Here is a 26,468-nt window from a genome sequence, read left to right on the forward strand (position 1 = left end):
AAAAAAAAACAGCAAATGTAAAACCAAAACAAGCTTATCCTGTTAATATATCCCTCCCTTTAGCAACAATAGGTAAACTAAATATTATAAATTTTACCAAATCACAAATATTAACACATTGCAAAATACGTGAAGGAACTAAACAATTATAGAATTCATCTTTACCATGTGGCTAATTTTTAAGAGAATCCGCTCAATTAGAAACACAATTCAAAATAAATGGCGCTGCGACAACATTTCTCGAACCTCCGAAATTAGTTGAAAATTTCCTTAAGTATTTCTAGATAATTCTTTTGATATTTATTTAAAAGTTCGTTATAATGAAAACTAATTTTTTTAAATTGTCAAGTTAATTTATTTGCAGAAAAACCTCTTGATATTAATTTTTGGCTTAAGATTTTACATCTATTTTTAAAATCAATATAATTACTACAAATCCTTGCATAACGAAGTAACTGTGAGAAAAACGCTGAATATGTGATATTTGAGTGTATATTAATTTCAGGGAATGGGAAATTAATCACTTTAAAATCAAAATCATCCGTTTTATTATACATTTTAAAACTTAATTTATTATTATCACAAATATTAATATTTAAATCTAAGAAATGATCTTCATGACCAGCGCCATGACTAGGCTCAAGAATAAGCTCTGATGGATATACATTTTTAGAAATATCAATGAAATCCTTACAATTTAAGACCAAAATATCATTTAAATATCTTTTATTATTTGACAAAGCATGTTTTAAATTAATTGGATTATTCATATCCATCATATATTTATATTCTAGTTGACTTAAAAACAAGTCAGCTATCAATGGGCTGGCATTCCCCCCCAAGGGCATTCCCACAATTTGCTTGTACAAATCACCCCCAAATCTTATATAAGTATTGTATAAAACAAATTCCAATAACTCAAAAATCATATCCAAGCTGTAACATCTCAAGTTAACTGTAGTATTAAAGCAATTTGTCCATATAGCTTTTTTATTATAAATGTCTATTTTTAAGAACCTTTTACTAGATAAGAGGAAAGATTTCTTGATAACAGTTTTTAAATTATCAAACACTACATTAAGTGATAAATTAGTAAACATTGTCACAAAATCGAAAGACTCAATTCTTTTAGCTGAAACCATTGTTAAAGAATCTATCACCTGCAGTGAATTATTAATACTCCAATATGGATTAAAATTCGAAAATTTTTTAATACCAGAACAATAGGTTTTAAGTTTATTTACAATTTCCTTTAAAATTAAAGAAAGGTCAGTAGCAGCAATGCGGGTTGGACATTTAGCTGCTCCAGCAATAAACCGTGGTTTAGGGGGATTCTTATGAAATTTTACAGTCCAATATAGGAAAGGGAACTTTTTATCATTGTCATTTATTTTAATATTAAAATTTTTAAAAAGTATTTCATCAGTCTTTTCAATTAAATTCTCATCCTCTATATTTACCTTTTCGTAAACATTAGTTGTGCATAACTCCCTTTTTAAGATATCACAATACAGCTTCTGACAAATTATGGCAAAATTATTATTAGCTTTATCCACTGGCACAATTACAAATTCATTCTTTAGATTAGCAATTGCTTGTTTAATCTTCGCATTATAAAATAATGATTTAGCATTACTATTTTTTAAGTTAGAATATATTTCATTTCTTATTCTACTAATATTTAAATTCTTCCAACTTTGAAAACTCTCTTTATTTTTATTCTCTTTCTTACACCACTTATCAATAAATAAATCAAAATCATTTTCCAAGCCATCAAGAACACTCGATGGTTTCAGATGATGAGAAAGACGGAAATTAGCCCCTTTATTCATTATAATTTGAAGATCATCTTGCTTTATTATTGACAAGTCCCCTGTTATAACATGTTTGTAAGTAGGATTTACAAATGGGCCAAGTTGCTTACAATTACAAACCGGTTTCCAATTTATATCACTATCTAGTCTTTTTAGTATTAAATTATAATTAAAAATAATTTGCCCAATAGTTTTTGAAAATTTATAAGTTAAAACTGGACTATCATTATAATTAAAATTACTAGGAAGGGCCTGTTTCACATGCCGCTGATTTAAAATTTCTGGTAAATTAATATCTTTAATCTGCTTACAAGTAAAATTAATAGGTAAATATAATCTGTTATCCTTATTACTAATCTTATCGAACTTTTTCTTTTTTGAAATAAATTTCGTTTTAGTTAGAATGCAAATTGTATCACATATTACTTTAAAATGATAATCAAGAGCTGTATTATTCTTAACAATCCAGAAAAGTTTGATTAAAATCCTCTTGAATAATATATTTAGACATTTTATTACAGAAATCATACCCCTAGATTCAAGTAGCCGGCATATATCTATAGAAAGCATATGTACATCCAATTCATTTTTTCTATTATTTTTCCTATGTCCTCTCGATCGTTTTTTACGTTTAGTAGGACAAGTAAAAGAAGGATGGTCCATAAAACCATCAATACATTTAACAACAACATGAGACATGTCACCATATTTTGCTACACGATAATTTAGCCCAAAAGGATAAGCTGTACCAAGAGTATGGATCCAGAAATCCTCCTGTTTACGTAGTCTATTATTCTTCTCTTCTTTATTTAAATTTTCTAATTCTAAATTTTCTAAAATTTTGACAGTTATATCTGATATGGAACATTTACCATAATTACAATGTTGAACTAGATAGTTATTAGTTTTTTCATTATTAACTGTTGTCTTATGTCCAGAAAATCTTTTATATATATTATTAGTTGTTTCCCCCACATATTGTAGGCAGCATTTATTACATTCTAATAGGTAAATTACATTGGTTGTTCTACAATTAACATTACCACGTAACTTGCATGCAAAATTTTTATTATACAATGTACTCTTAACAGAAGTCCGTGGGACAAAATGATCTTGGCAAAGAAAACACCCACTTTTACACTTACTAACTTTCAAAAAATCGTTCCGAGTTCCGAGGCTAATATTTGTGTTTTGTTGCATAAAAAGTTATTGAAAATAAATCCAAAACAAACCAACATCCAAATCAAAATCCAACAGTCAAAGTCCAAAAAACATGCCAAGGTCAATAGGTCAATAAATACATAAAGAAAAACATGAAAGAACATGAAATTTGCATAAGTGCCATCTCACCAATAATTAACAATATCAGGTTAAAAACCTGGACCAGGGTAAAGGTCTGTCGGGGAGAAAACTAAAAAATTTTTCTCCACCAGCACTGGATCCAACCTGGAATAATATCATGAAAAGAGAAATCACCAATGCAACAGCACAAACACAAAAAAAAAGAGAGATAGAAGGAGAAAAGGAAGACTGTTTTCCTAAATTAGTGATTAATATAGACCAGCACTTGAATGAGGCCTTAACCCTACTCATCCATACAATCACATAAGTCAAACAGCATAGCCACACACAATCAACCATAAAGAATAATCCATGGACAGGCAGTCATGTCGTCAATAAGTATAAGTCGTCATTTACCAAACAATAGAAAAAACAATATAGACAAATAATTCAGAGGCAACACCCAACATAAGGGCTCATCAGGAGAATACACTGGCCTATATAGGGTTTCGCCACTCTAAATTCTCTACCCAGCACAGTGTTGTGGCTACCACAGAATATCCATGGCATGTCAGACAAGATATATGAAAGACAAGACAAGATTACTTCAAGACAAGATATATAAAAATCTTGTCTTGAAGTAACGCTAAAAAGTCTGACGTAGTGCTTTTTAAATGAAAAGTGCCGATTCCTCGTGAAATTGCACTTCTAAATTCAAAAATCTGCCCGTCTGACTAAATCGTTTCCCTTGGTATTCCCATTTAAAATACCATTTCTCACATTCGTAGGTTCCTAACAGGAGGCATCAAACACCAAATATCAGCTTCATATGTTTTATAGTCTCTGCTAAGCTTCGTGTCAATCGCCTTTATCTTACAACGCTGGACAACACTGTTGCTCTTCCCAATATCCTCTACATGACACCCGTCTGGAAGATTCTTATCAATGCTGATAAATTGAAAATCCACTCCACTTTCTTCCGTTCTGCAAAATGCCTACTAAATTATTTAATTTCGACGCGCAGTTCAGAGTCCATCACTAGTTTGTATATAGCAAATTGTACCATATCCGTTGCTGAACTTGTGAAAAAATACTATCAAAGATTTCAAGATTGGCATTGAGCCAACTTCTTCAAGTCTAGTTACGTCGTCATAGTTATATGGTAATATTAGGCTTTTGTTTTGTTTTTTTTTCTCTCTGTGTATTGCTCTGTCTTTTTCTTTTTGTATGAAGACGATTTTTCAATAAGTAATAATAATAATTATAATAGCGGAAAATATCCAAAAATTATAAATCTGGAAGTCCCGGGACACACATTATTTTATGAAAGCTACTTAACAAGCATTTTTTTTTCCTAGAGCGATTGGGTAAATGCTGCACAACGCCTGATAAGAAATGTTTGTTTTTGCTTTATAAACTTCACATTTTAAATTGTAGTATAGGTTTAATAACTAAGAGCCAAACTCTTGCCTCTCAGCAAGATTACAACCTCCAAATTGGTGCATATGTTAAGAAAAACCAAGCTAATCAAAATATTTATTACAAAACATTGAAATAATGATTTGAAAAATATTGTTATCTGCAACAAAATCAAAAATTGTATCGCATGTTGTGTTAATTATGATGATTCTTTTTCTCATTTATTAGTTTGTCGTAAATTAAAAGTGAATTTTTATTAAACTAGTTTTTTTTATCGGCCTAAAACTTGACAATCGAAAAGAGATTTTAAAAGCAATTTCAACACGAGGGAGAAATGTCTGAGAATACCCTTGAAGGTATTACAAAATATTTTGAGCTGAAAATTCCTCAAGTGAGAGTAGACTAGTGAATTAGCAACAAATGAGCCTATATTGTACTCTAAAATAATCACTACTAGGATTAAATTCCTACTGCAATATCTTCAGAAAATTTCCAGGTCAATTTATTGAATTTTAAGTTGGCTTACTTCTTAGTAAGCTGCATCCCAGCTCTGCTTCCTTCGACCACTGATGGGATATTTAAAGCTTTCGTTGAGGGGCTTTTTGATATATTGAAAAGTCTGAGTTGGGTAAATTAAACTTTTAGAAACAAATCTGAGACCTAAAATATAGCCTAGGCTACCCTTGGAAGATAATATCAAGCTACTATTTCAGCCTTTTTCTAATTTCTAAAGCTTAGAAGATGGTAAGGCTTTACTTACTTTCATCACAAGGTTTTGAAAATACATAGGCTATTGCTGCATCCAGGAAGATTCTCTGGATCACATTGTGTCTATCATTATTAGAATAGAACATTTTTATTCACTACAATAGCCACAGCTAGCATTAGCATGTCATGACAAAAATGATTTATACCTTCATAAACACACAGGAAAATTTAAACAAACATTATAATAATCAAACACATATTAACCAACATTAAATTATTAGTCAGTATTTAAACATTGGTCATGTCAATATTATTAAAATGACAGGTAAAATATGGGACAAATGATTTATGATATCTCTCAGTACTATAGGCTGAGCAAGTCAGTAACTAGGCCTATGGACAATTCTTTTATATTTGTCGGAGTCTAGGAACTTGTCCTTCAGTTGGGGGGCTCTCAAGGTTGGGTAGTAGACAGCAATGAGTTAGGGAATTCAAACAATTTAGTCCAAATCTATATGTTAAGCCATGTCTACAACTATCAATTGAGTCAAATTGAGTTGTTTCAGTGCATCCTCATAAGTTGAGTAGTTTTGCCCAAGTATAATTTTTACAGCTCTTTTTTGTATCATCTCAAGTCTATCTGTTTGATCTTTTGTCAATCCTGGATGCCAAGCAGTGCATGCATACTCAAGAAAAGGTCTAACATAGCTGTAGTATACAGACTTTAAAACTTCAGTTGGTGTACCAAATCTTTTAGGTTGGAAAATGAATGTAAAAGTGAGGTGCTATTTTTAGTCATATAATCAATGTGCAAATTCTTTCTTAAATCATCATCCAAAAGTATCCCAAGTATTTTAAGAGTTTTCTTTGGTGGCAGTATAGAATTATGAGAAGAGTGGTTATTACCCTTTAGGAAGGAAAAGGTCATATAATAGCTCTTAGTTTCACTGACCATCAGTTTTACCTTTCCTAATTCAGCTGTTAGATCATGATAGATTCTAATGAAGTCAGACTGTTCAGTAGTTGGAGGGCTTAGTTGCAGAAATATGTTGCAAAAGTATTACCAAAGCACATCCATTTTTTAGCTTTCTAAAATCCCCCTTCAACAAAACTAAAAATGCATAAAGCAGGCAGGGTTTTGAAGCCAAAGGAAATGTTGGGGTTTGGCAATATGAATGTATAATGACATTAAAAACAATATACAATCCTCAGAATCTAGCTATTTACAGTAATTCAAAAAAATCAAAATAAAAAAAAATCCTGAAAAAACTAAAATATCCTCTCTTTAAACTTTTCACACCAGAGAAGCTTGCCCTTGACTAACCATGATTTCTGGCAAAAATAGAGTTGCAATGATGGAAAATCATGACCGTAACAAACAAGGCTTAGCCAATCAGCAAAAGGTATGTCATAAACATCAACTAATAATTCAAACAATCTGAATACAGAGGTTGCCTAGCTGCCTGCAAGGCTCATGGACTAATACACTTTGCTCTATAGGTACTGTTACCTGTAAGCAAAATTGGACATTTGTTTTGTTTGAAAGTGAAAGTGAACCATCTTGGATATTAACATCAATGGATATATGAGTTTTTTAATTACTTTTTTACTTCCTACTTTACAGAAATTGCCAGTGATGACTGGAATTGTCATTTAAAATATAATTTCATTCATATTTTACAACCCAACCTTTCCCCTGGCTGTAAAACCCTGCCCATTTTATGTATTTTTAGTTTGCTCCATGGAGGAGAAGGGTCAACCAGAAATGAATGCACTTCTAGAATAATCCTTTCTAAGTGCTATAGTATAGAAACTATGCTGTGTTGCAGCATAGTTTCTAGTTTAGACAGCTTGTGATGAAACTAAACAATTACCTAGAAGATTATAAGCATGATAGGTGGACTAGGTTACCTATTTAAGTTTTGAAAAAATTATAATTAGTTTTAAGTTTTCAATCTCAGCTCTTTTTCATTAGCTCTAAACTAGTTGATGAAAAAAGCAATTTGGCTATTTCAGTCAGACTTTAAGCCAAATTAAAGGTTTTGTTCTAAATTTAAGAAATAGATATAGCCTACAAAACTGGATTAAAAAAAGGATTGTAAGTTGGGATTGAGCAAAGGTATTAAACCAACAACACTTTCCTTGTGCCTCATTTGAGCAGTTGGTATATTTCTCAAGGTTTTGGTTTTATAACCCAATGACTATAGGGTTCTATGCCCAGTACTTAGACAGCTAATCACCCCTTCACCAGTTAAATCATCATAAAACTATTATTAGTCAATACCACCTAGAGATTTGATTTCTGTGTTAAATTTGTCTGATTAAAAAAAAGAATATAATTTGTTTCAATATTTTAGCCATAAAGAATACTGAATAATTCAAATATACTGACAGTTAATAATGCAGCCTAATCTTACAAAATGCTTTCTAATCCTGGATACAGGATCTTAAAGTTAGAACAAAGGGTATCTAAATAAGAGGCAGACTCCATTTTAGACAGACTATATGTGTTATTATTATTATTTAAGAATTAACAACGGTTCTTGACTACTATGGTCCCTGCGTCAGCATAGAATAATGATATTCAAACAGGATTAGGTTGTAGGTATAACTTTCATCTAAATTTGAATATGGAAAAAAAAAGTTTTCCAAGATTTTTGACTGCCAATCTCAACTACCCCAGTCATCCAGATCATCAGCCAATCCCAAATGTCTAAACCTATACATATCATGTTGAACAAGTAGGAGCTTGTTGTTCATTGTTAGGAAAGATAAGTTTTAATCAAGATATTTATCCACCATTAGGCAACAGGGTTTTGCCTACAGATAAAGATAGTTTGAACATCAATGTAGTAAATATATGATTAGTTTGTGCTATAGCATTAGTTTATTAGTTTATATAGCTATTAGTTTGTGGCTAAAAGCATTCCACTGGAAATTTTATAAATTTAAAACTTCTGTATAAACAGTATTGCCAGCCTTTTTTATTTTGACTCAGACTAGAATATGATTTTCACTACTTGCCAACACCCACAAGAACTGCTAAAATTTTAATGTTTTGCCAAGAAAGGAGAAGAGCCTAGTCTTCTGGTAGTAAATAGCACACCAATAAGATATTAATGATGGAAATAGTTTTCAATATACAGGTACTGCACCTTTTACAATGCTATCACTGGACTGTAAATTCTCAATTTGTCAGTGTTGCTCTAGAGTTTAAGGTATATACCAAATTATCAGTGGCATGGCTAGGGAGGGGGAAGAGAATATACTTGTCCCCTGGTGTAACATGTCGTGGGTTGCAATTTAGATGAGTATATTATTTTCTCTTTGTTTTTTATGCTTGTGGTTTTGCTTAGGGAAAAGGGCAAAAAAACTGAAGTTGTCATCCAGTGCTGAAAAACCTACCTGTGTCTTGGTGAATTATTAGTTAAGCATGGCATAGTTAAATTTAATGTGTTCAAATTGCTCAGAATTTAATTTTTTGGGGATATTAGAGGTTTCAGTTATGAGAGATTTATTTAGTGCAAATAAGTGCAGTGTTGCCCCTCATCTTGTTAAACCCAATAAAAGGCTGTGATTTCATATGCATTTCACTAAATACAAGGTAGACTATATATATATTTTTGCACAGTTTTATTATTATTTCATTTCAATTTGAGTATTTTCTTTACATCTATATTATTCTTATAAATACGTTTCTGGCATTAGTTTGCAACTCAATGCAGGTTTCCCATTGTACTGTAATGTAAAACTACCATTGTAAATTTGTTGCACCACCAATATAGAAGTGCAAACTCTACAGGTAATGGATGCAATGAGCTATTGAACTGCATACATTTTACAGACTAATAGACATTGACTGGAATAGCAGAATGTTTATGCACATTAGATTAAGGCTTCACTGTCTTCTTTGGAGTATAATGGATTATAAATAACATATTTATTTAAGAAATTTAAATAAATATCTTAAATATATATTTGATTTCAAATAAATTAGATGTTTTTTTTTTTATTTTGAATAAATTAAATAAACCCTCAAAGGCTGAATCATTAATTTTAGGGTCAATAAATAAATAATATTGCAACTAAAGAAGCTTAAAAACTAAAAGACTCTAAAACAATACCAGAACTAAAATTGTCAGAGTGAAAATCCATTCATTATTAATTATTTAAACTTAGATTGATCATAAAATGTTAAAAAATGTAAATCTCAATAAAACCTTCAAAAATTAATTATAAATACAAAAGCAAAAAAATGCAAAACTTATGCAATGCCTATAGTGAGCAATGAAAAGAGGGAAAATAGTGAAATTTATTGTTTATTTTTTCTATAGCAGGAATAATGGTTTGTATGGCACTTGGTATTAACCAAGTAACATATAGCAATCACAAATTCTGTTGGTCTGTTGGTCCTGGTTTTGCTACTTTAGGCACTTCCAGGTAAGCTAGGACAATGAATTTGGCAGGCATATCAGGGACCAGACCAGATTAAATTAGAAATAGTCTTTTTCCCGATTTGACCATCTGGGGGGGGGTGTGGGGGGCCTGTTAATTTAAAAAAAAAATAGAAAAATTGAAGTATTTTTAACTTACAAATGGTTGATCAGATTTTAATGAAATTTGATGTTTGGAAGGATATTGTGTCTCAGAGCTGTTATTTTAAATCCCGACCGGATCTGATGACATTGGGGGGTGATTTGGGAGGGGTCCTAGATACATGATTGACACAACCAGAACAGATCTTCTCTCTTTGGGGTAGATGGGGGGGGGGGGTTAATTCTGAAAAATTAGAAAAACTGAGGTATTTTTAACTTATGAACAGGTGATTGGATCTCAATGAAATTTGATATTTAGAAGGATATCGTGTCTCAGAACTCTTATTTTAAATCCCGACCGGATCTGGTGACATTGGGGGGAGTTGGGAGGGGGAAACCTTAAGTCTTGGAAAGCACTTAGAGTGGAGGGATTGGGATGAAACTTGGTGGGAAAAATAAGCACAAGTCCTAGATACATGATTGACATAACCGGAATGGATCCGTTCTTTTTGGGGTAGTTGGGGGGGGGGGGTATTAATTCTGAAAAATTAGAAAAAATAAGGTATTCTTAACTTACGAATGGGTGATCAGATCTCAATAAAATTGGTCTCAGAGCTCTTATTTTAAATTCCGACCAGATCTGGTGACATTGGGGGGATTTGGGAGGGGGGAACCTAAAATCTTGGAAAACACTTAGAGTGGAGGGATTGGGATGAAACTTGGTGGGAAAAATAAGCACAAGTCCTAGATACATGATTGACATAACCGGAATAGATCAGCTCTCTATGGGCTTGTTGGGGAGGGGGGGGGGGTAATTCTGAAAAATTAGAAAAAAATTAGGTACTTTTAACTTATGAAAAGGTGATCGGATCTCAATGAAATTTGATATTTAGAAGAATCTCATAACTCAGATCTCTTATTTTAAATCTCAACCGGATCCAGCGTCATTGGGGGGGGGGGCAGGTGGGGGACCAGAAATGTTAGAAAATACTTAAAGTGGAGAGATCAGGATGGAACTGGATAGGAAGAATAAAAACCTGTCTAAGATACGTGACTGACATAAGCGGACCGGATCTGCTCTCTTTGGTGGAGTTGGGGGGGGGGGGTAATTTTGGAAATTGAGGTATTTGTAACTTATGAAACAGTGACCAGATCTTAATGAAATTTGATATTTAGAAGGATCTTGTGCTTGAAATCTCTAATTTTAAATTCTGACTAGATCCTGTGACACTGGGTGGAGTTGGAGGGGGAAAACGGGAAAATTGGGGTATTTTTATCTTACAAATAGGTGATCGGATCTTAATGAAATTTGATATTTAGAAGGAATTCATGTCTCAGAGCTCTTATTTCAAATCCCGACCAGATCTTTTGACATTGGGGGGAGTTGGAGGGTTAAATCTTGGAAAACACCTGGAGTGGAGGAATCGGGATGAAGCTTGGTGGATAGAATAAGCAAATGTCCTTGATACGTGATTGACGTAACCGTACTGGATTCGCTCTCTTTGGGGGATTTGGGGGGAGGGGCTCAGTGATTTGGCAAGTTTGGTGCTTCTGGACGTGCTAGGATGATGAAAATTGGTAGGTGTATTAGGGAGCTGCACAAATTGACTTAATATAGTCGTTTTCCCAGATTTGACCATCTGGGGGGCTAAAGGGAGAGGAAAACTTAGAAAAAATTCGATTCTTATAACTTACGAGTGGGTGATCGGATCTTAATGAATTTTGATATTTAGAAGGACATCACTCAGAGCTCTTATTTTAAATCCTGACATGCATTAAACCTCTGATTTTCCTTTTAAATCAATCTATTGATTCCTAGAATTTTGTTAGAGCTCATACCATATGAGCTCTTGGCTCTTAGCTCTTCTTGCCTTGTCAAGTACCATATAAGCTCTTAGCTCTTGATCATATTTGGAAATACAGTAGTAAACAGGGTAGGAACAGACTGGAAAATTACCTGAGGAGCATGAATCTGGGTTAGACTGTCTTTGCAAAATTATGCAACTTGTAAAAGGGTTTGGTATTGCATTATTCAAAAAACGAAGGCACGATGTACCTCTTTTGTGCTCAAGCATTTTAGAAAGAGAGAACATTGACCTTTATCTTCTTTGATTTTTTTTTTTACATGGCTCTCTTTTGGATAAATTCAATTTATCAGATTCGTCCTTGGAAATGTCAGGGGTGCCAAGCATGGATACCTTGCTTTAGATTAGGACAAACTGTGAAACTGAGTAATTTCAAAGAGGACTGATATAAATTGAACATAAATTTAAAAGATTTTTATTAATAAAGAAGTGATTTTTGTTTGGTTTGCTGTTTGAGACACCAAATGTGTCAACTTTTATTTCCTAGTAATATAAACTGCTGTAATGTTTGTTGGAATTTTAGTGTATATACATAGTCTTAACTTCACGTTCATTGAGATGGCAAGGACACCAGTGTTATAACAGCGACTTCAGGGCAGGTTTTTAACATGCATACCCCACTTTAAATTAGAACGAATTACGAAATTGAGTTATTTAAAGGAGGACTGAAATAAATTTAGCACAAATTTAAACGATTTTCTGCTAATAAGGAAGCGATTTTTGTCTGGTTTGCTGATCCGGACGCCAAGTTTGTCTTTTATTTCCTAATAATATTAATTGCTGCAATGTTTGTTTGAGATTTTAGTTTATATGGTATTGTGAATGTCTAAAATATGGTTTATGTCAACAGTTACTGGTGAACATCCACAATTCCTTTTCTCTGCTTGGATCCAATTAGCTTTGCAAGTCAGCTTTTTCAGTCTTATGCAAGCAATGATGATAAAAGTTATAGATTATGATTGTTTAGGTTAGATTAGGTAAAATTTGGTTATAAATATCAGAAATAGGTTAAAAACCTAACCTAACCTGTCATCGTCAAACCTTGCATTAAATTTAAAAAAATGACTGACAATACTGACTTAATCCAAGGAGAAAAAAAGGTATTTTTGACATTCACTGTCATAGTCTTAAAGTTTAATGAGATGGCAGCAAGGGCACCAATGTCAAAACACAACTTTTTATAACAACATCTTCAGGTTAGTTATTTTTGTTTGGTGTAAATGATAAATGAATAGGAAAAAGCTGATAATTACTATTCCATTGCAGATATTTTTTATCTAAGAAAATTGATAACAAGTTAATTGAAAAATTGACAATTGCTTGAAATTTTGAAATTATTAGATTTAAATAAGCATATCTCTGTACCATACTACTTGACACATGTTGATCCAATCAGTGTAAAATTAATCATGAGGTTTTGGTCTGTACATGGCTTATCCTCTTTTGTTATTTTAACATTCGAACCATAAGACTTTGGACTGTTCTTTCTGGCATTGTTAGTTTTCTGGGGAAGTTTAGTGTCAGGACGTAGCCTCAAGGATAAATTTCTTTGGCCTCTCCTGCCCTCTGCCTTCCTTTTAAACAAAATAACTTGTAATATGATTGCTCCAATTAAGATAAAAAACAAACTTGTACTTAACCCCTTTGAGGCTTTTCTCTTGGGTCCCCTCCCCGAATTTCTTTTAAAATGAAATATCATTGTTAATTTAGCTTTTTATTGACAGATGGTAAAAAAAATTTTGGTTTTGATCCTTTGAAAACCCTCAATTCTCACAATTCCAATTCATTACACTGTTACTACTTTTTTATGTCTTTAATAATGTTTATGCACTTAAAAAGGAAACAAATCTTATAAGTTACTTCATACCGGTGTCCTTATAAAAGATTTGGTAATTTTTACTCTGAATTCAAATTAATCTTAGAAAAACAAACCTTTGGGATACAATTCAATCATGAAAGTGAAACTTGAAACAAAAGAAATTACTTATTTGCAGGTGATGCAACATTTTTTTTTGAAAAACCGTTTCAAATAAAGTGGCTCCTGATATTTTGCCATGTTTGTAGGATTCTGCCAAACTACTGCTATGAACAAATTCTGCTAGAAAATTTTAATGCAGGAAAACTAGAATAAGCTTAGTTTCCAGTAAAGCACTAGTTTTTCAGTATTCTTTAACCTCAGCTTTAGGTTTTCAACCATTAGGATAATGATGTTATTTCTTTCATGCTCTTTAGACATTCCACTCTAGAATTGGCACCAAAAGTGCCTTTTTTTGGGCCTTTTAGAGGGTATTATTAAGTAAAATATATAAAAAGTTGATAGATATGAAAATTGACTTTCAAATGCCCTTAAACAGCTCTATGATGTTCCCGTGCCCCACTTTTGACAGAAAAAAAGGGACACATCAGTCATTTCCATGTAAAAATTCCCTTTCCTTGTTGCTTTTTTTGGGAGGGGGGCTGTAACTTTCCTGTGTGGAGTTTTTGACCCTGGCGGTTATGGGGTATACTTTTTATTTCAATCTGATTCCATTTCCTAGGGTTCAAATCCCTTAATCTGTTTTCAAAATAACATTTTGCTTTTAAGATTAGTTCAACTAATCTTATGGCCATGGTTTGCTCTTTGCTATGTTGCAGCTATTGGTGCCACTTTGATAATGGGCATAAAAAAGGTATTAGTCTAAGATATGGAAGGTTTCATCATATTGTGTTTAGGTGAAAAGCTAAAAGAAATATTGATGCTATTTCATTTGGGTCATCCCAAACTGGACATCCAAGTATTTCATGATTAAAAAAAAAATTACTGCAGTATGATACTACTTTCAGATATCCAATTATTTTCTGACACAGTTCAGCAAATAGAAGATGAGAATGAAGCTTTGGACTGTGTTGTCAGATTTGTCAACAATGGCGGATGCGGAAAAATTAACACATTGCTTGATAATAGCTCAAAGAAGAAAGGCTCTGAACTTGGCATAATTTTCTCCTCTCTTGAATCTATATTCACAAGGTAAGTTTTTAGGATTCACTATAAAATCATACAGTGTATATATTTTTTCCAGTGTTTATTATTTGTAAAAATAAACAAGTTGAAATATGCTCAGAATAGCAATGTCTACTAAAAAGAAGAATTTCGTCTTTTATGAGGTTTCTTTTAGGTCGAATTTCATATATTTGAATTTATTCTTAGATCAATGTCTATTCCCTCTAAATGAATAGCCTCTTTAGGGGTCAGAGCCTGAATAAAACTATAATGAACAGAATTGTCCACATAGCTTTCTTTGAGAACTAAGTGACTTACAATGTGTGAGCTCATAAGACTAGCAAATGGGCTCCTTGGGGGATGTGAACCTTGGATCAAACAAAATTATGATCTACCTAAATTTCTATGAGAAGGGAATGAATTGCAATATGAGAACCTCCAAGACAAAAAAAAAAAAAATAAGCTGCTCCTTTTTTGTTTTTAATGTAATTGACAAAAAAGCTTTAAATATTTGCATTTTCGCCTTTGATTTTTTGCTAAGCTTAAAAAAATTCTTTGTAAATCAATTAGTTCATGGTACCAAAATGTAAGTAAGGAGCAACACAGTCAATAGTAACCGGAACTCTAAGAAACAGGGTCTTGATAACAATAAATGCGTCAAACGAATTGGATTTTGATGGTTATTCAAAATTTATAAAATTCATCAAATTTAATTGTACCCACTGTTGAGAAATTAGGCTCATCCTGAAAAATATTTATCCATTACAGTCCATTACATCAGTGACCCAGTGTATATTTCTCAGCAGCTCAATCACCTTTGAATAATGGTGTGAATTTGTATTATTTGTGATTGTGAAAGCAGAAAGAAAGGGACGAGACAGCAAAGTGGTTCGCTTGCTGCTGTTGCATCTCACAGGTATGGCTTATGACTTAACTGAGTCGCCTATCCAGGATTCCTCAAAGGGAGTTTTGATCAAATTTGAGTATTTACGGAAATTTCTAGTGCTAACTTTTAATCAACACTGCAACAGGGAAATAGCCGGAATTTCATAAATGGTGGGAGAGGGACCCACGAAGTGGTAGGACTATTTGAAACTTGCCTCAAAATGTTTTAACACAAAGGGGCAACCTAATAGTTTATCTATTAGGTTTCATAGTAATCTGTGTTTTAAGATAGTAATACTGTGCCATTCAACATCAAAACTTTCTTCTTCCTGGTATGGAAAAATTTTCCCTTGAATTTTTTTGCCTCGCTCTTTACGCTAAAGGTTTTTTTGTACTTTTAAAAGAGCTATTTGTTCTAACTAAACGACCTTTGTGATTCAGGAGGCATTCTTAAAGAATTGGAACAAAATTCGAACTTAATCGTAAAGAGCTAGGTATTGACGAGGGGGCGACCCACCGCATATACGTAATAATTTCTGTTTGTTTAAGTTTTAATGTTGCTCCTTACTTTCAGTTGTGAAAGCTTGTTTTTTTCATTTAATAAAAGGTTTCATTTAATAAAACGTTTTGAATTTTTCCTCTTTTATACTCTTTTTTGGGTGATAAAAATGTCTTTCGAAATTTGATGTAGGGCCTTTGTTTTTCTTCTAATAACTAATGGAATAGCCCTATCTAAGAAAATACTAAACGTCTGTTACGAACTGTTTGTCATGGAATTCTTAGTGTGTTTTCAGGAAAGTGAAGGACATCAAAAGAATTGTATTTGTATTATAAGAAAAATATAAAGTAATGCTTATTGTTATTATTGTTGTAAATATTCTGCCACGAATTTGCAAAAAACATAAAACTTCTCTTCAGAAAGCATTTTTTTATGACCCCATTAAGTTAACCCTTACGATTCTTTTCATTATCTTTCCAGTTTCGGGTAATGTGCATGTTCGGTATAAAACTTGCAATATTTCAGAATTTTGTTAAGATTATTTAAAATTATTTAATCATTCTAGTTGCATTTTTTTTTTCGTTTTCTAATCAAACTTTGTTTTGTCTAGGGCATGTTTGAAGCCAGAGGGAGGGAGGAGGGGAAATGGCACCTCGCTGAATCTACAAGTGGTCTTGCTTGCATAATTTGTTGCAGCTTAATTATTTAGCTTTAATATGACATTGCACAAGACTTTTGAAGGTGTCAAAATAAATGATTTTACTTATGCGTATTTGTAGGATTTTCTTTTTTGGAGAAAGGGAGGGGGCCGATTTTTTTATTATCTCCTTATTGGGCTCCTCACTATTACATAAAATAAAAATCAAACCAATGTTAATAAACATATGTGACAAAAATGAAGTGACTAAATTTAATTTAGCTCGAGTCTGTATTCAAGTGATCTTAATGAAAATCACTTTATCAAATTCAGCATACGAGAGAACCCTTCTGTAGAGGTTTCAAGCTCCTATGTGCAAGAATATGAACTTTTGCATTTTTGTTTTTCTCATATATATATATATATATATATATATATATATATATATATATATATATATATATATATATATATATATATATATATATATATATATAATATGAACTTTGTTCATTGTTTACATATAGTATTGGTTATTGGGAAGTATACAGACATCTTCAGGGGGATTTTTATGGTAGGGGGCTACTTGGAAGGATATTTCCATGAAGGAAATTTTCCTGAGAGAAGGAAATTTTCCATGGAGGGGGAGCTGGATTTCCCAGCATTGTTTAAAGAAATAATCAGAATTAGATAGAAAAAAAATAAGCTTTTTCAATTCAAAGTATGGAGCAACACTAAAGCTTAAAATGAACAGAAATTGTTACGTATATGAAGGGAGGGGTGCCCCCTTGTCAATACCTCGCTCTTTATGGCAAATGATTTCCCAGCATTATTTTAAAAATGATAAGAAATTAAATAAAAAACAAGCTTTTCCAACTTAAAATAGGATCAACATTAAAACTTAAAGCGAACAGAAATCGTTATGCATATGAGGGGGGACACACTTTCGTCAATACCTCGCTCTTTACGCAAATTTTTTTTTTGTACTTTTAAAAGAGCTATTTGTTCTATCTATATGGCCTTTTTGATTAAGGAGGCATTCTTAAAGAATTGGGACAGAATTCGAACTTAATCGTAAAGAGCTAGGTATTGACGAGGGGGCGACCCCCCTCATATACGTAATAATTTCTAATAATTTCTGTTTGATTTAAGTTTTAATGTTGCTCCTTATTTTCGGTTGAAAAAGCTTGTTTTTTCATTTAATAAAAGGTTAGATTAAGCACGTATTGACATTGGCAACTATATATTTTCACATGTAACCAGAATTGTTTACATCTCATAGTCTATGCAATAGCATAAACTAATAGCTTAGAATGGGATAAGAGACCTCTTTTGGCGACATTAGAGTATAATATGGCGTCAGACTGTATAATTTTTTATCAAGATAGCAAAAAAGACTCAAAATTATGTCCTCGAAAAACAAGATACATATTACACCAGAAGCAAGGCTGTACAATTATGAAAATAACAGATTTAAAAGCAGAGACTTCATGGATGTGAGGAGTGACTCAAAATCCCCTGATGTGAAATGTAACGATAAATTGTTTAATTTTTGTATGTATTTTCAGGACAATCCTTGACTACTTATTCCATTTCACGTCGATTCAACTTTCTCTCTACTGATCTTAATGCGCTTTTGGGTTTAGTACTATCAGCTGCATTACTATGTCCTGGATCGTTCTGATTTTGGCATGGTTGGCGGGTCTTGATGCAATGTTATGATCCTTGGAGATTTGCATTTGGAGATGGAATTTGCTTGAAGGGTGGTAACAGCTGGCCCAATCCTTATCCACTTCCGAGATGACTGTGAAGCGGAAGGCGTAGAACAGATAACTCAACGTACTAAAATAATTCAGGCAACTCAGGCTTGGAAACCCAAAATAATGAGCGCAACAGAGTGAAATTGATCTAGTCGATTCAAAACAGGACACCCAACAAAACAAACTAGCATTGGCCATCCTCCTCAGATGATTTTACTTATTACTGGAACTTGAAAGTCAAGAGATTTAATTCCAATTGGATAAATGCACTATAGGCCTAAATCAGCAAAAATCTATTCATTAGAAAGAAAAAGGAACTAGTATATCATGAAAAGTATTGTATTTTTGTGCCATACGTTTGTTTCCAAACCTCTTAGCAGTCCTCCCAATAAACAATATACTCAATTATATTCATTCGGCTGTAATGCTCTTATCTTCTTCAAATGCGTGTAAATAACTAAACATTTAGGTAGATATTCTCCAGAACCTCGTTTTGACACAATTTAAACTATTCATAATGCTTGTTGGTTTAAAACTTGGCTGCCCCAAAGTACTGTTCACCTTTCATTGTTACAGATCCTTTTAAATTGCAAATGTAAGAACAAATAAGCGTTTTAACCTCAAATTTTAAATATTCCTGCTCTGAATTATTATATACTTGGAATCATCCAAAAGTTTCCTGATTTTAAGCCGTTCCATTTTTTATTCTGTTATAGCATAATAATTTAGGGCTATTAAACTGTATGAAAGACTGGAATAGGTGCCAAATAAACATATTTTGTTTTTATGTTTTCTTATTAAACAACTCAATCATTCAATTTGCAACAATGTACATTTACAACCTAGCATGTAATACACAATAATGGTAGCTCAAGGCATGCAACTAAATAAACCAGCTAATCAATATAGGTATCACAATAAGGAGAACTCAATCTAGGGCAATTCAACACAAGGGGCTTGACGCACCAAACAATCAACCCGTTTAACTTGCCAATGTTCTGTTTAGCAAAGAGCTACTCGAATCACTATCAACTAAATTTAACATATCAAATGTCAGCCGTTCATGAAAAGCAGTAAGAAACATTATTCATCATAATCAGAAAAAAATATTGTTTTACTCGAGTACTTTATGTTTTCCTACTTCTTTAGCTGCAACCTTATTTTCTCTTTTACTCTTGCTATTTCTTATTGCAATTTCTTCTTTCTGTTCAATTGTGGAAAAAGTGTTTAATTTCCACCAGATGTTTTTAGTTTTATTATTTTATGTAATTTTAGGGCAAGTTCCATTCAGTCAAATAGATTGCTTGGAGATGTTATAAAAACGGCGCAAAATCTTGTGAGGAATCACCTGCGGCTTATCTACATGTCCTTACCTCCTTCCAGCAGTGCGCTTCAAGTCAAAACAACCCTTCGAGTGTTGACAGGTATGAGGAAAAAACACGACTTCTTGAGTAATGAGCTGATTTTCAGAGAATTGAAAGAAATAGGCAATGTGTTCAAATTATATTACTGAGATGAAGCTAATGGAGGTTTTCTACCTCCAGGTCCAAGAACTCTTAGAAATTAGTTTTTAATTTGTTTTAATCAATTTTCTATTTTTTCCATTCATCGAGAAAGTGTAATGTATCTTTATATTATGTTAATGTCACTGGGCAGAAACGCGTTTGCCATTCTCAGTGTTTGATGGCAGTTACGTATATATATTTTCAGAATAGCTATCCTCCTTGAAAAAGTAAACAAGGGTTTTATCTTTTTTCTTCTTATTTTTCTTGGTATCTGTCAAGGCTTACACTGTATTTTATTAATATGAGTGTTGGGACCTTTTTAATTGAGTATTTTCTCTATTATGTATGGTTTTATAGACTATGGTATGTAGACTGCATTGAACGAATAATTTGATAACAAAACCGACGAAATTATCTTCCAATAAAAAAAAAAGAAAAAAAAAGAAGGAATGTCGGGTCGGTGAACTATTAATGCCGACTCGAATAGAGCTTCCTTGAACTTCAGGATTTTGGTTTTTTTATTCACTCTTGGAATCTGAAGAAAACCAATAGTTGAATTATATTCGGAAGAGCAGAGCAAAAAATAAATCGCTTACACCCAAACGTTAAAGGCATTTATTCTAAAAAGTTACAGTTGCTGCTAGAAAAATCTGGAAAATATAGGAAAAGCTTATCTTTCTGGAGAATCGAGATTTAGTTTCCAAATTTCGTAAAATATAATCTCTATATAAAAGGTTGCTTCTATCCTTCTGCCATTAACAGAAACTGCATTTGCGATTAAAGTTTGGGTTTTTATTTTGGGAGAAGGGTAATCAACCTGTTTCCGTGCAGTTTAAGTTTTGTTATGAAAATGTGCATACAAGTTTGTACACATGAGCAAGTTAACGAACAACAGCTGAAAATTGAGCAACTCGCGCAGGAACTTTTGAGAACCTGAATGCCAAACCCCTGCAATCGATCCAAGATCATTTTGACGTGGGAAATATTTCGGTCTTTTATAAATACATGCATTTTCTTCCATCAAAAGAGTTATCCAAGCTTATTCATGAAAGAGCAGGGTCTTTAAGGGCAACTCGCCAAACATCAGGCCGGCAGGGTACAACCTTTCAGGATAAACCTAATAAATAATATAGGTTTTCAGGATATACCTAAAAATAAGTTCCGCCCGACGATCCATCATCATCTCAAGTAGCCTCCCAGTAGAGATAATCCGTGAAAATGCCATGCTTCAAGTATTCAAGCGAAGGTACAACAAGGCAAAAACATCAAAGCTGAAATCAAAATAAGTAAATTACCATGACTTGCAAGCATATCATTATTATTGATGAAACTATGAAGATTGTAGTAATAATAAAAAAATAGATAATAGATATCGTTTAGGCTATTGAGTTAACCACTTTTAATGTGAAAATCCATAAAATTATCATAATTATCGCTTAAAGTACAAGCAATCAACGCAAGCAAACTACTAAAAAATTATAAAGTTGCGATGGAGATCAAACTCTGATAAAGCATTAATTGCTTTCTAGGAAAAGTTTATTAATTTATTTTGAAAATTTACCAGTTGTTCATTCAGAAATTACATATTGTTACTACTATATTTGCCTTTTCATAACATAACATAAACTTACGTAACATAAAGTTGTATGTAAAGTTTTAGTCTAGTTGGATCTGCTTACGTTTTGGACAGAATTTGTTCCGTAAGATTGCAAAACGTAACCTAAAATTTTCAGCTATGCTAGTGAGAAAGATTCTGCAGTGTTAAGTTCAAATACTAGCCTATGAATACGTCTAGAAAAGGAAGAGGGGAAATAATTCTAGGATTCTCGTTCCAGAAATCTGGATCAGTCACTGAAATAGTCTGCTACGGCCTGTGAAAATTATTTGACTGTATGTTTCTTAAGAGACATCTTTAGACACAAAAACGGTTTCAAATATTTTCAGGTCAGAAAAGTTTAACTATATTCAATAAAATAAGTCTTAAAAAGCCTTTAGTGTTCGGAAGGTTTTGTGCTAGCCTAGGGCTGCCATCTCAAGGGTTCTATTCCTAGTCTGAAGTATGATTTTTCTCTCCCAAATGGTTGTATTGTACATCACGTTTTTAATGTCATTTTCATTCATGATGATTCCTTAAAACGTGGAAAAAATATTTCTTGACAAGCACATTTTAAGGAAAGGACGGCGGTACAGCACTTTACTTATTGTGTTAGTTACGATCTAAGTAATAAGAAGCTTTGTCGCTATCAGCAGTTAGGATATATGGGACACAGTTGACATGAAACTCACAAATACTTGACAGAAGCGTATTCTGATGCTCTGAGAAAACACAATATTTATCTGATTTACCTGCTCATGTAAACATAATTTTGCAGAAATAATATGAAATATACTCTGGCCTACACATCTTTTAGCTTCTGTATTTTGTTTTGAAATATATCTTAAAAATGTCTTGCGTTAAGCATAATCTGGGTTATATACTTTTCGCATAGTACCCTTTGTTCATTTGTGATTATTCACGATTTTAATTTTGTTCTTCTATTTTGCAGCTATGGTGTCGATTAATTCATCAATTGCAAGAGAAATAGCAACCACTTTTAATTTTGATGATCCTGTTATTGGCTACGTTTTGGAACGACGATCCCTCACAAACATGCCTGATTGTCGTACACGATATATTCAATTTATAATCTCCTTCTTTCTTGATGAAGACACTTCAATTTTGAGATTACTTCTAGATAGGAAACATGTGATCCAAAGTATTTTGCCTGGTCTTATTTATGATGACGTTGACACAGTTCAACTGTTTCTTCTTGCCTTAATTGAGAAAGTTGTACAATCAAGTGCTATCAGTAAGACACAGAAAGTGAAGGTTTTCAATCAAAGCTCATTGGATTTTATTATGAAACTTTATCATTGGGAAGGACCAGAAAAGTTCAAGAAGAAAACTACCAAAGATAAGAAGAAAAAGTCAAAGGAGGAAGACGTAAGTTAGATATATTGTTTCCTATCTTAATTCATTGCATTTCTAAATTTGAAATTTTCAAGTGAGAAACTATTTACATATCTGTTTACTTTTTGATGGTGGATGTGTTTATAATGAACAAGACCTGCAATCGATTTGATGTAAAATAGAATAAGAAAAAAAGAAGAAAAGAAATCAAACGGTTCGTGGTAACGAAGCGACCCGTAAGGAGCGACCCGGCTCAATAGTGACCGAAACTCTAAAAACTGATTTTTGATACCAATAGTTACATCAAAAGAATCGAATTTTAATGCTGATTTTAAATATATAAGTTTTATGAGTCTGAGAAAATTTGCCTTATTTTAGAAAACAGGGAGAAACACCCCCTAAAAGTAATAGAATCTTAACGAAAATCACACCATCAGATTCAGCGTATCTGACAACCCTACTGTAGAAGTTTCAAGCTCATATCTACAAAAACGTGGAATTTTGCATTTTTTGCCAGAAGTCTGATCACGGATGCCTGTTTATTTGAATAAAGATTCAATTGGAGGATGGGGATAAATACCCAACAAAATGCACGCTAAAATATCTTTGTAATCTTAGATCTAGACTGCTATTGACAACTCATCGCAGTGCCATCCTTCTGAGACCAACACAGCAGCCCACCCTCTTCTCCATCCCACTGGTTCCAAAGATTTACTGTCTAGCCCTTTCTATGAAGTTCCAAATTTCATCAAATCTTTCCTTGATCTATCCCTACTTCTTTTCATGGTGTCCTGCTTTCGCTTGGCCCAAACTGGATTTGGCAACTAATCATGCTTCATCCTCTTCTATTCATTATTTCTTTATTTCTTGCATCCTTTTCTTTCTTTCTTTCGTCCCTTTCTTTCTCTCATTATTTTTTCATTTTTGTCTTCCATGATCATCAACCTGAAAAGGGCAATTAAACCACATTTTCATACAGCTTAGTGATGGAAATATGGTTATTTAAATAATGAATTAAAATGGTATTTTTCAGTTCCTCTTACAAACATCTTGCCTATCTGCCTCAACTTATTGATTCTCTACTTTTATAACTGCACTGCATCCACTTTCTAACTTCTAACTAACAATCTTTACTAACAATGCTATTAAGTAAGTCAAACTATCCATTTTACCAATGTTTTCATTATCCAACACTACCTCTTCATTCTCATTTACTTCTAATTTAAGGCACTTACTCCTGTAAACATAAAATTTATATCTTATTCTCGTATCCTGAACTCACATAACCTCCAAAAATTCATTCATTTCTAGTTACGTTTTTAGGTGATAATAGTCAGAGCTTGATTTGGAGCCTATATTAGAACGTCTGAAGATACGGGGATTTGACATCATACATCTCCACCATTTCGATATAAAAAAAAATAGTCTAGCTGGGATTTAACACGTCCATCCATTGACTTCCATGTTATACTATCGATGGATGTGTGCTGGAAGAGGGTGTTTGTAGTTGCAAGATTATTCTGAATAACGAACTCAAGCAGGGCTGCATCATTAGAGCAGCGGTTACCATACCCGTGCGCTCCATGTGCTCCTATAGGGAACTTGGAACTATCCATCTTCTGAACCTATGATGAAAACATATTATAGTGATGTTTGTGATGAAACTATACTGATGTTTGTAATGAAACTATAGTGATGTTTGTGAGCTTGGCTCTGAACCTTGCATGGGCAGTATGTTTAGATATAGGCTCATAATCAGTGGTGCAATTAGCTGATTTGGGTGGTTGGACAATCCGAACCCTTGTGTGGCCAGGACCGTCAATAAGGCCGGTATTGTATAATGAGGACCGTTTCCCATCTAGAGTATCAGTACGCGTGATGTCTTGGTCGTTTAGTCGTGTTTAGGAAACTCAAAGGATATCCAAATCATATTCATAAATCTCTTCAGCTGTGAAAGCTTGCGTTAATGGGCATGCGATTGATCTAAGGTTCCAGGGATCAAAGGATCAATCCCCCCTCAGATACGGCCTTGCGTCCAACATATAGCCTAATCTTGTATTTGTTTTAAATTTTAATGTTGCTCTTTATTTTCACTTGAAAAAAAAAAAACGTTTTTGTTACTTCAATGTTCAATGTTACTTCGGTGTTCAATGTTCAGGACTTGTGGCGATAAGTTTTCTGGTATTCGAAGGATCGCCATCAGCCTCGACATCTCACTTAAAGCCAGATATGCCTTAGCCATACTTTCATTCATAATGTTTAATATTCTGATCATTCCCAAAAGTTTCTTGGGCCACACACCAACTTTGTGCATCTGATCAAACAGTTTCAAGATCAATATATAAATCCGCTTCAACCAAGGTGCAACTCAAACAACTATTTACTACGATTTTTGTCGTGAAAGGGGGCTGGGGGGTCTGTAGGGTTGTTTTGGGGTAGGTGGTTTGGTCCCCCATGTCATACATTGAAAACTTCTAATTGATTCCGCAATTTCTGCTGCCAGGACTTCTATAATGTATGCTTAGAGTACATACTTAGCTCATTTTCGCACAAGTGTGGACTTATCTTGTGTGGTACCGAATCAGGGATTGTCGGTTTTTGGACATATTCAGAACTTAGCTTGTTTATCAGTATAAAAGACGTATTTATCGTTATTCAGTATTAATTGTTTGTCAGGACCCATTTTGGTGCTTATTTTTGTTCCACGTCATTGAAACTCAGTAGCTTGAACTTCAGCTGTTTTTGCACCCACTCAGAACTTGTCTTGTTTTTACACCGAATTAGTTCGCAGCACAGACTTGTTTCTCAGCAGTGAGATTGAAAATCCTTTTTGAGCGATTTGTAATATTCTCACTTTTCTACTAATAAGTTGGGGGGGGGGAGATCTGCTGAACCAATTGTTAGCTCTAATCATAAATATTTTAGTTTATTTGTTTGCGTGACTCCTGTTTTAATAAAATGTAAAATGCCCGCCTTTTCTGCTACTAAATTAAATAAAAAAAAAAAAAAAGAAAAAAAAAAATCCAGATCAAAGTCCTTCAATATGAATGCTAGGATAATAAGGACTCACTTAAGCGTACTTGCCATACATCATGACATAAAATTTCTCCAAATACGGCGTAAAAAGAGTACACCTATGTTTTCAACTTTCTTTTGAAAAAACAATGTAGGCTAAATTCAAGTTTTATGTAAAAAAAAAAAAAAAAAAAAAAAAAAAAAAAAAAAAAAAAAATGGTAAAGAACTCTTTTGAATTGTTACAGTTGAGCTAAAGTAAGGATATAAACTACCTTTTTTCAATAATTTAGAAATAAAATATTCATCAAATAGATCTACCCATTTTGAGACCAAAACTTTTTGAATTTTTGAACGATCCTTTTTCTGAATTTCAACGAATACAAATGAGAACCATATTGGCTGCAAATGAAGCTCACATATATGAATAATATTAAAAAAAAAGTATAAACCAATGAATTTTTTGGTTCAGTTTAAAAAAACAAAGAAATTAAATAATGGAATGCAAAAACTAGTGAAATGAGAAGAAAAGATAAACAACGACAACTTGAAGACCAAAAAGAAAAAGTTGCAAAACCATAGCTTATGCTTAGAAATAAACAAACTATTGAAAATGT

At 33.0% G+C, this 26,468-nt stretch overlaps 1 protein-coding gene across 2 annotated transcripts in view; it reads left to right on the forward strand.

Moving 5' to 3' along the window:
• Nucleotides 1–4,754: 4,754 nt before the first annotated feature.
• Nucleotides 4,755–26,468, forward strand: part of LOC136028169 (uncharacterized) — a 63,433-nt gene continuing 41,719 nt past the window's right edge. For both annotated transcript variants that reach the window (XM_065705861.1, XM_065705870.1), the window contains exons 1-4: nucleotides 4,755–4,870; nucleotides 14,446–14,629; nucleotides 19,659–19,807; nucleotides 22,435–22,871. In XM_065705861.1, the coding sequence (XP_065561933.1) occupies nucleotides 4,849–4,870; nucleotides 14,446–14,629; nucleotides 19,659–19,807; nucleotides 22,435–22,871 (792 nt within the window). In that variant the 5' untranslated portion in view covers nucleotides 4,755–4,848. The remainder of the gene's footprint in view (nucleotides 4,871–14,445; nucleotides 14,630–19,658; nucleotides 19,808–22,434; nucleotides 22,872–26,468) is intronic.

The sequence above is a fragment of the Artemia franciscana genome, chromosome 1 (assembly GCF_032884065.1).
Source record: "Artemia franciscana chromosome 1, ASM3288406v1, whole genome shotgun sequence".
NCBI lineage: Eukaryota > Metazoa > Arthropoda > Branchiopoda > Anostraca > Artemiidae > Artemia > Artemia franciscana.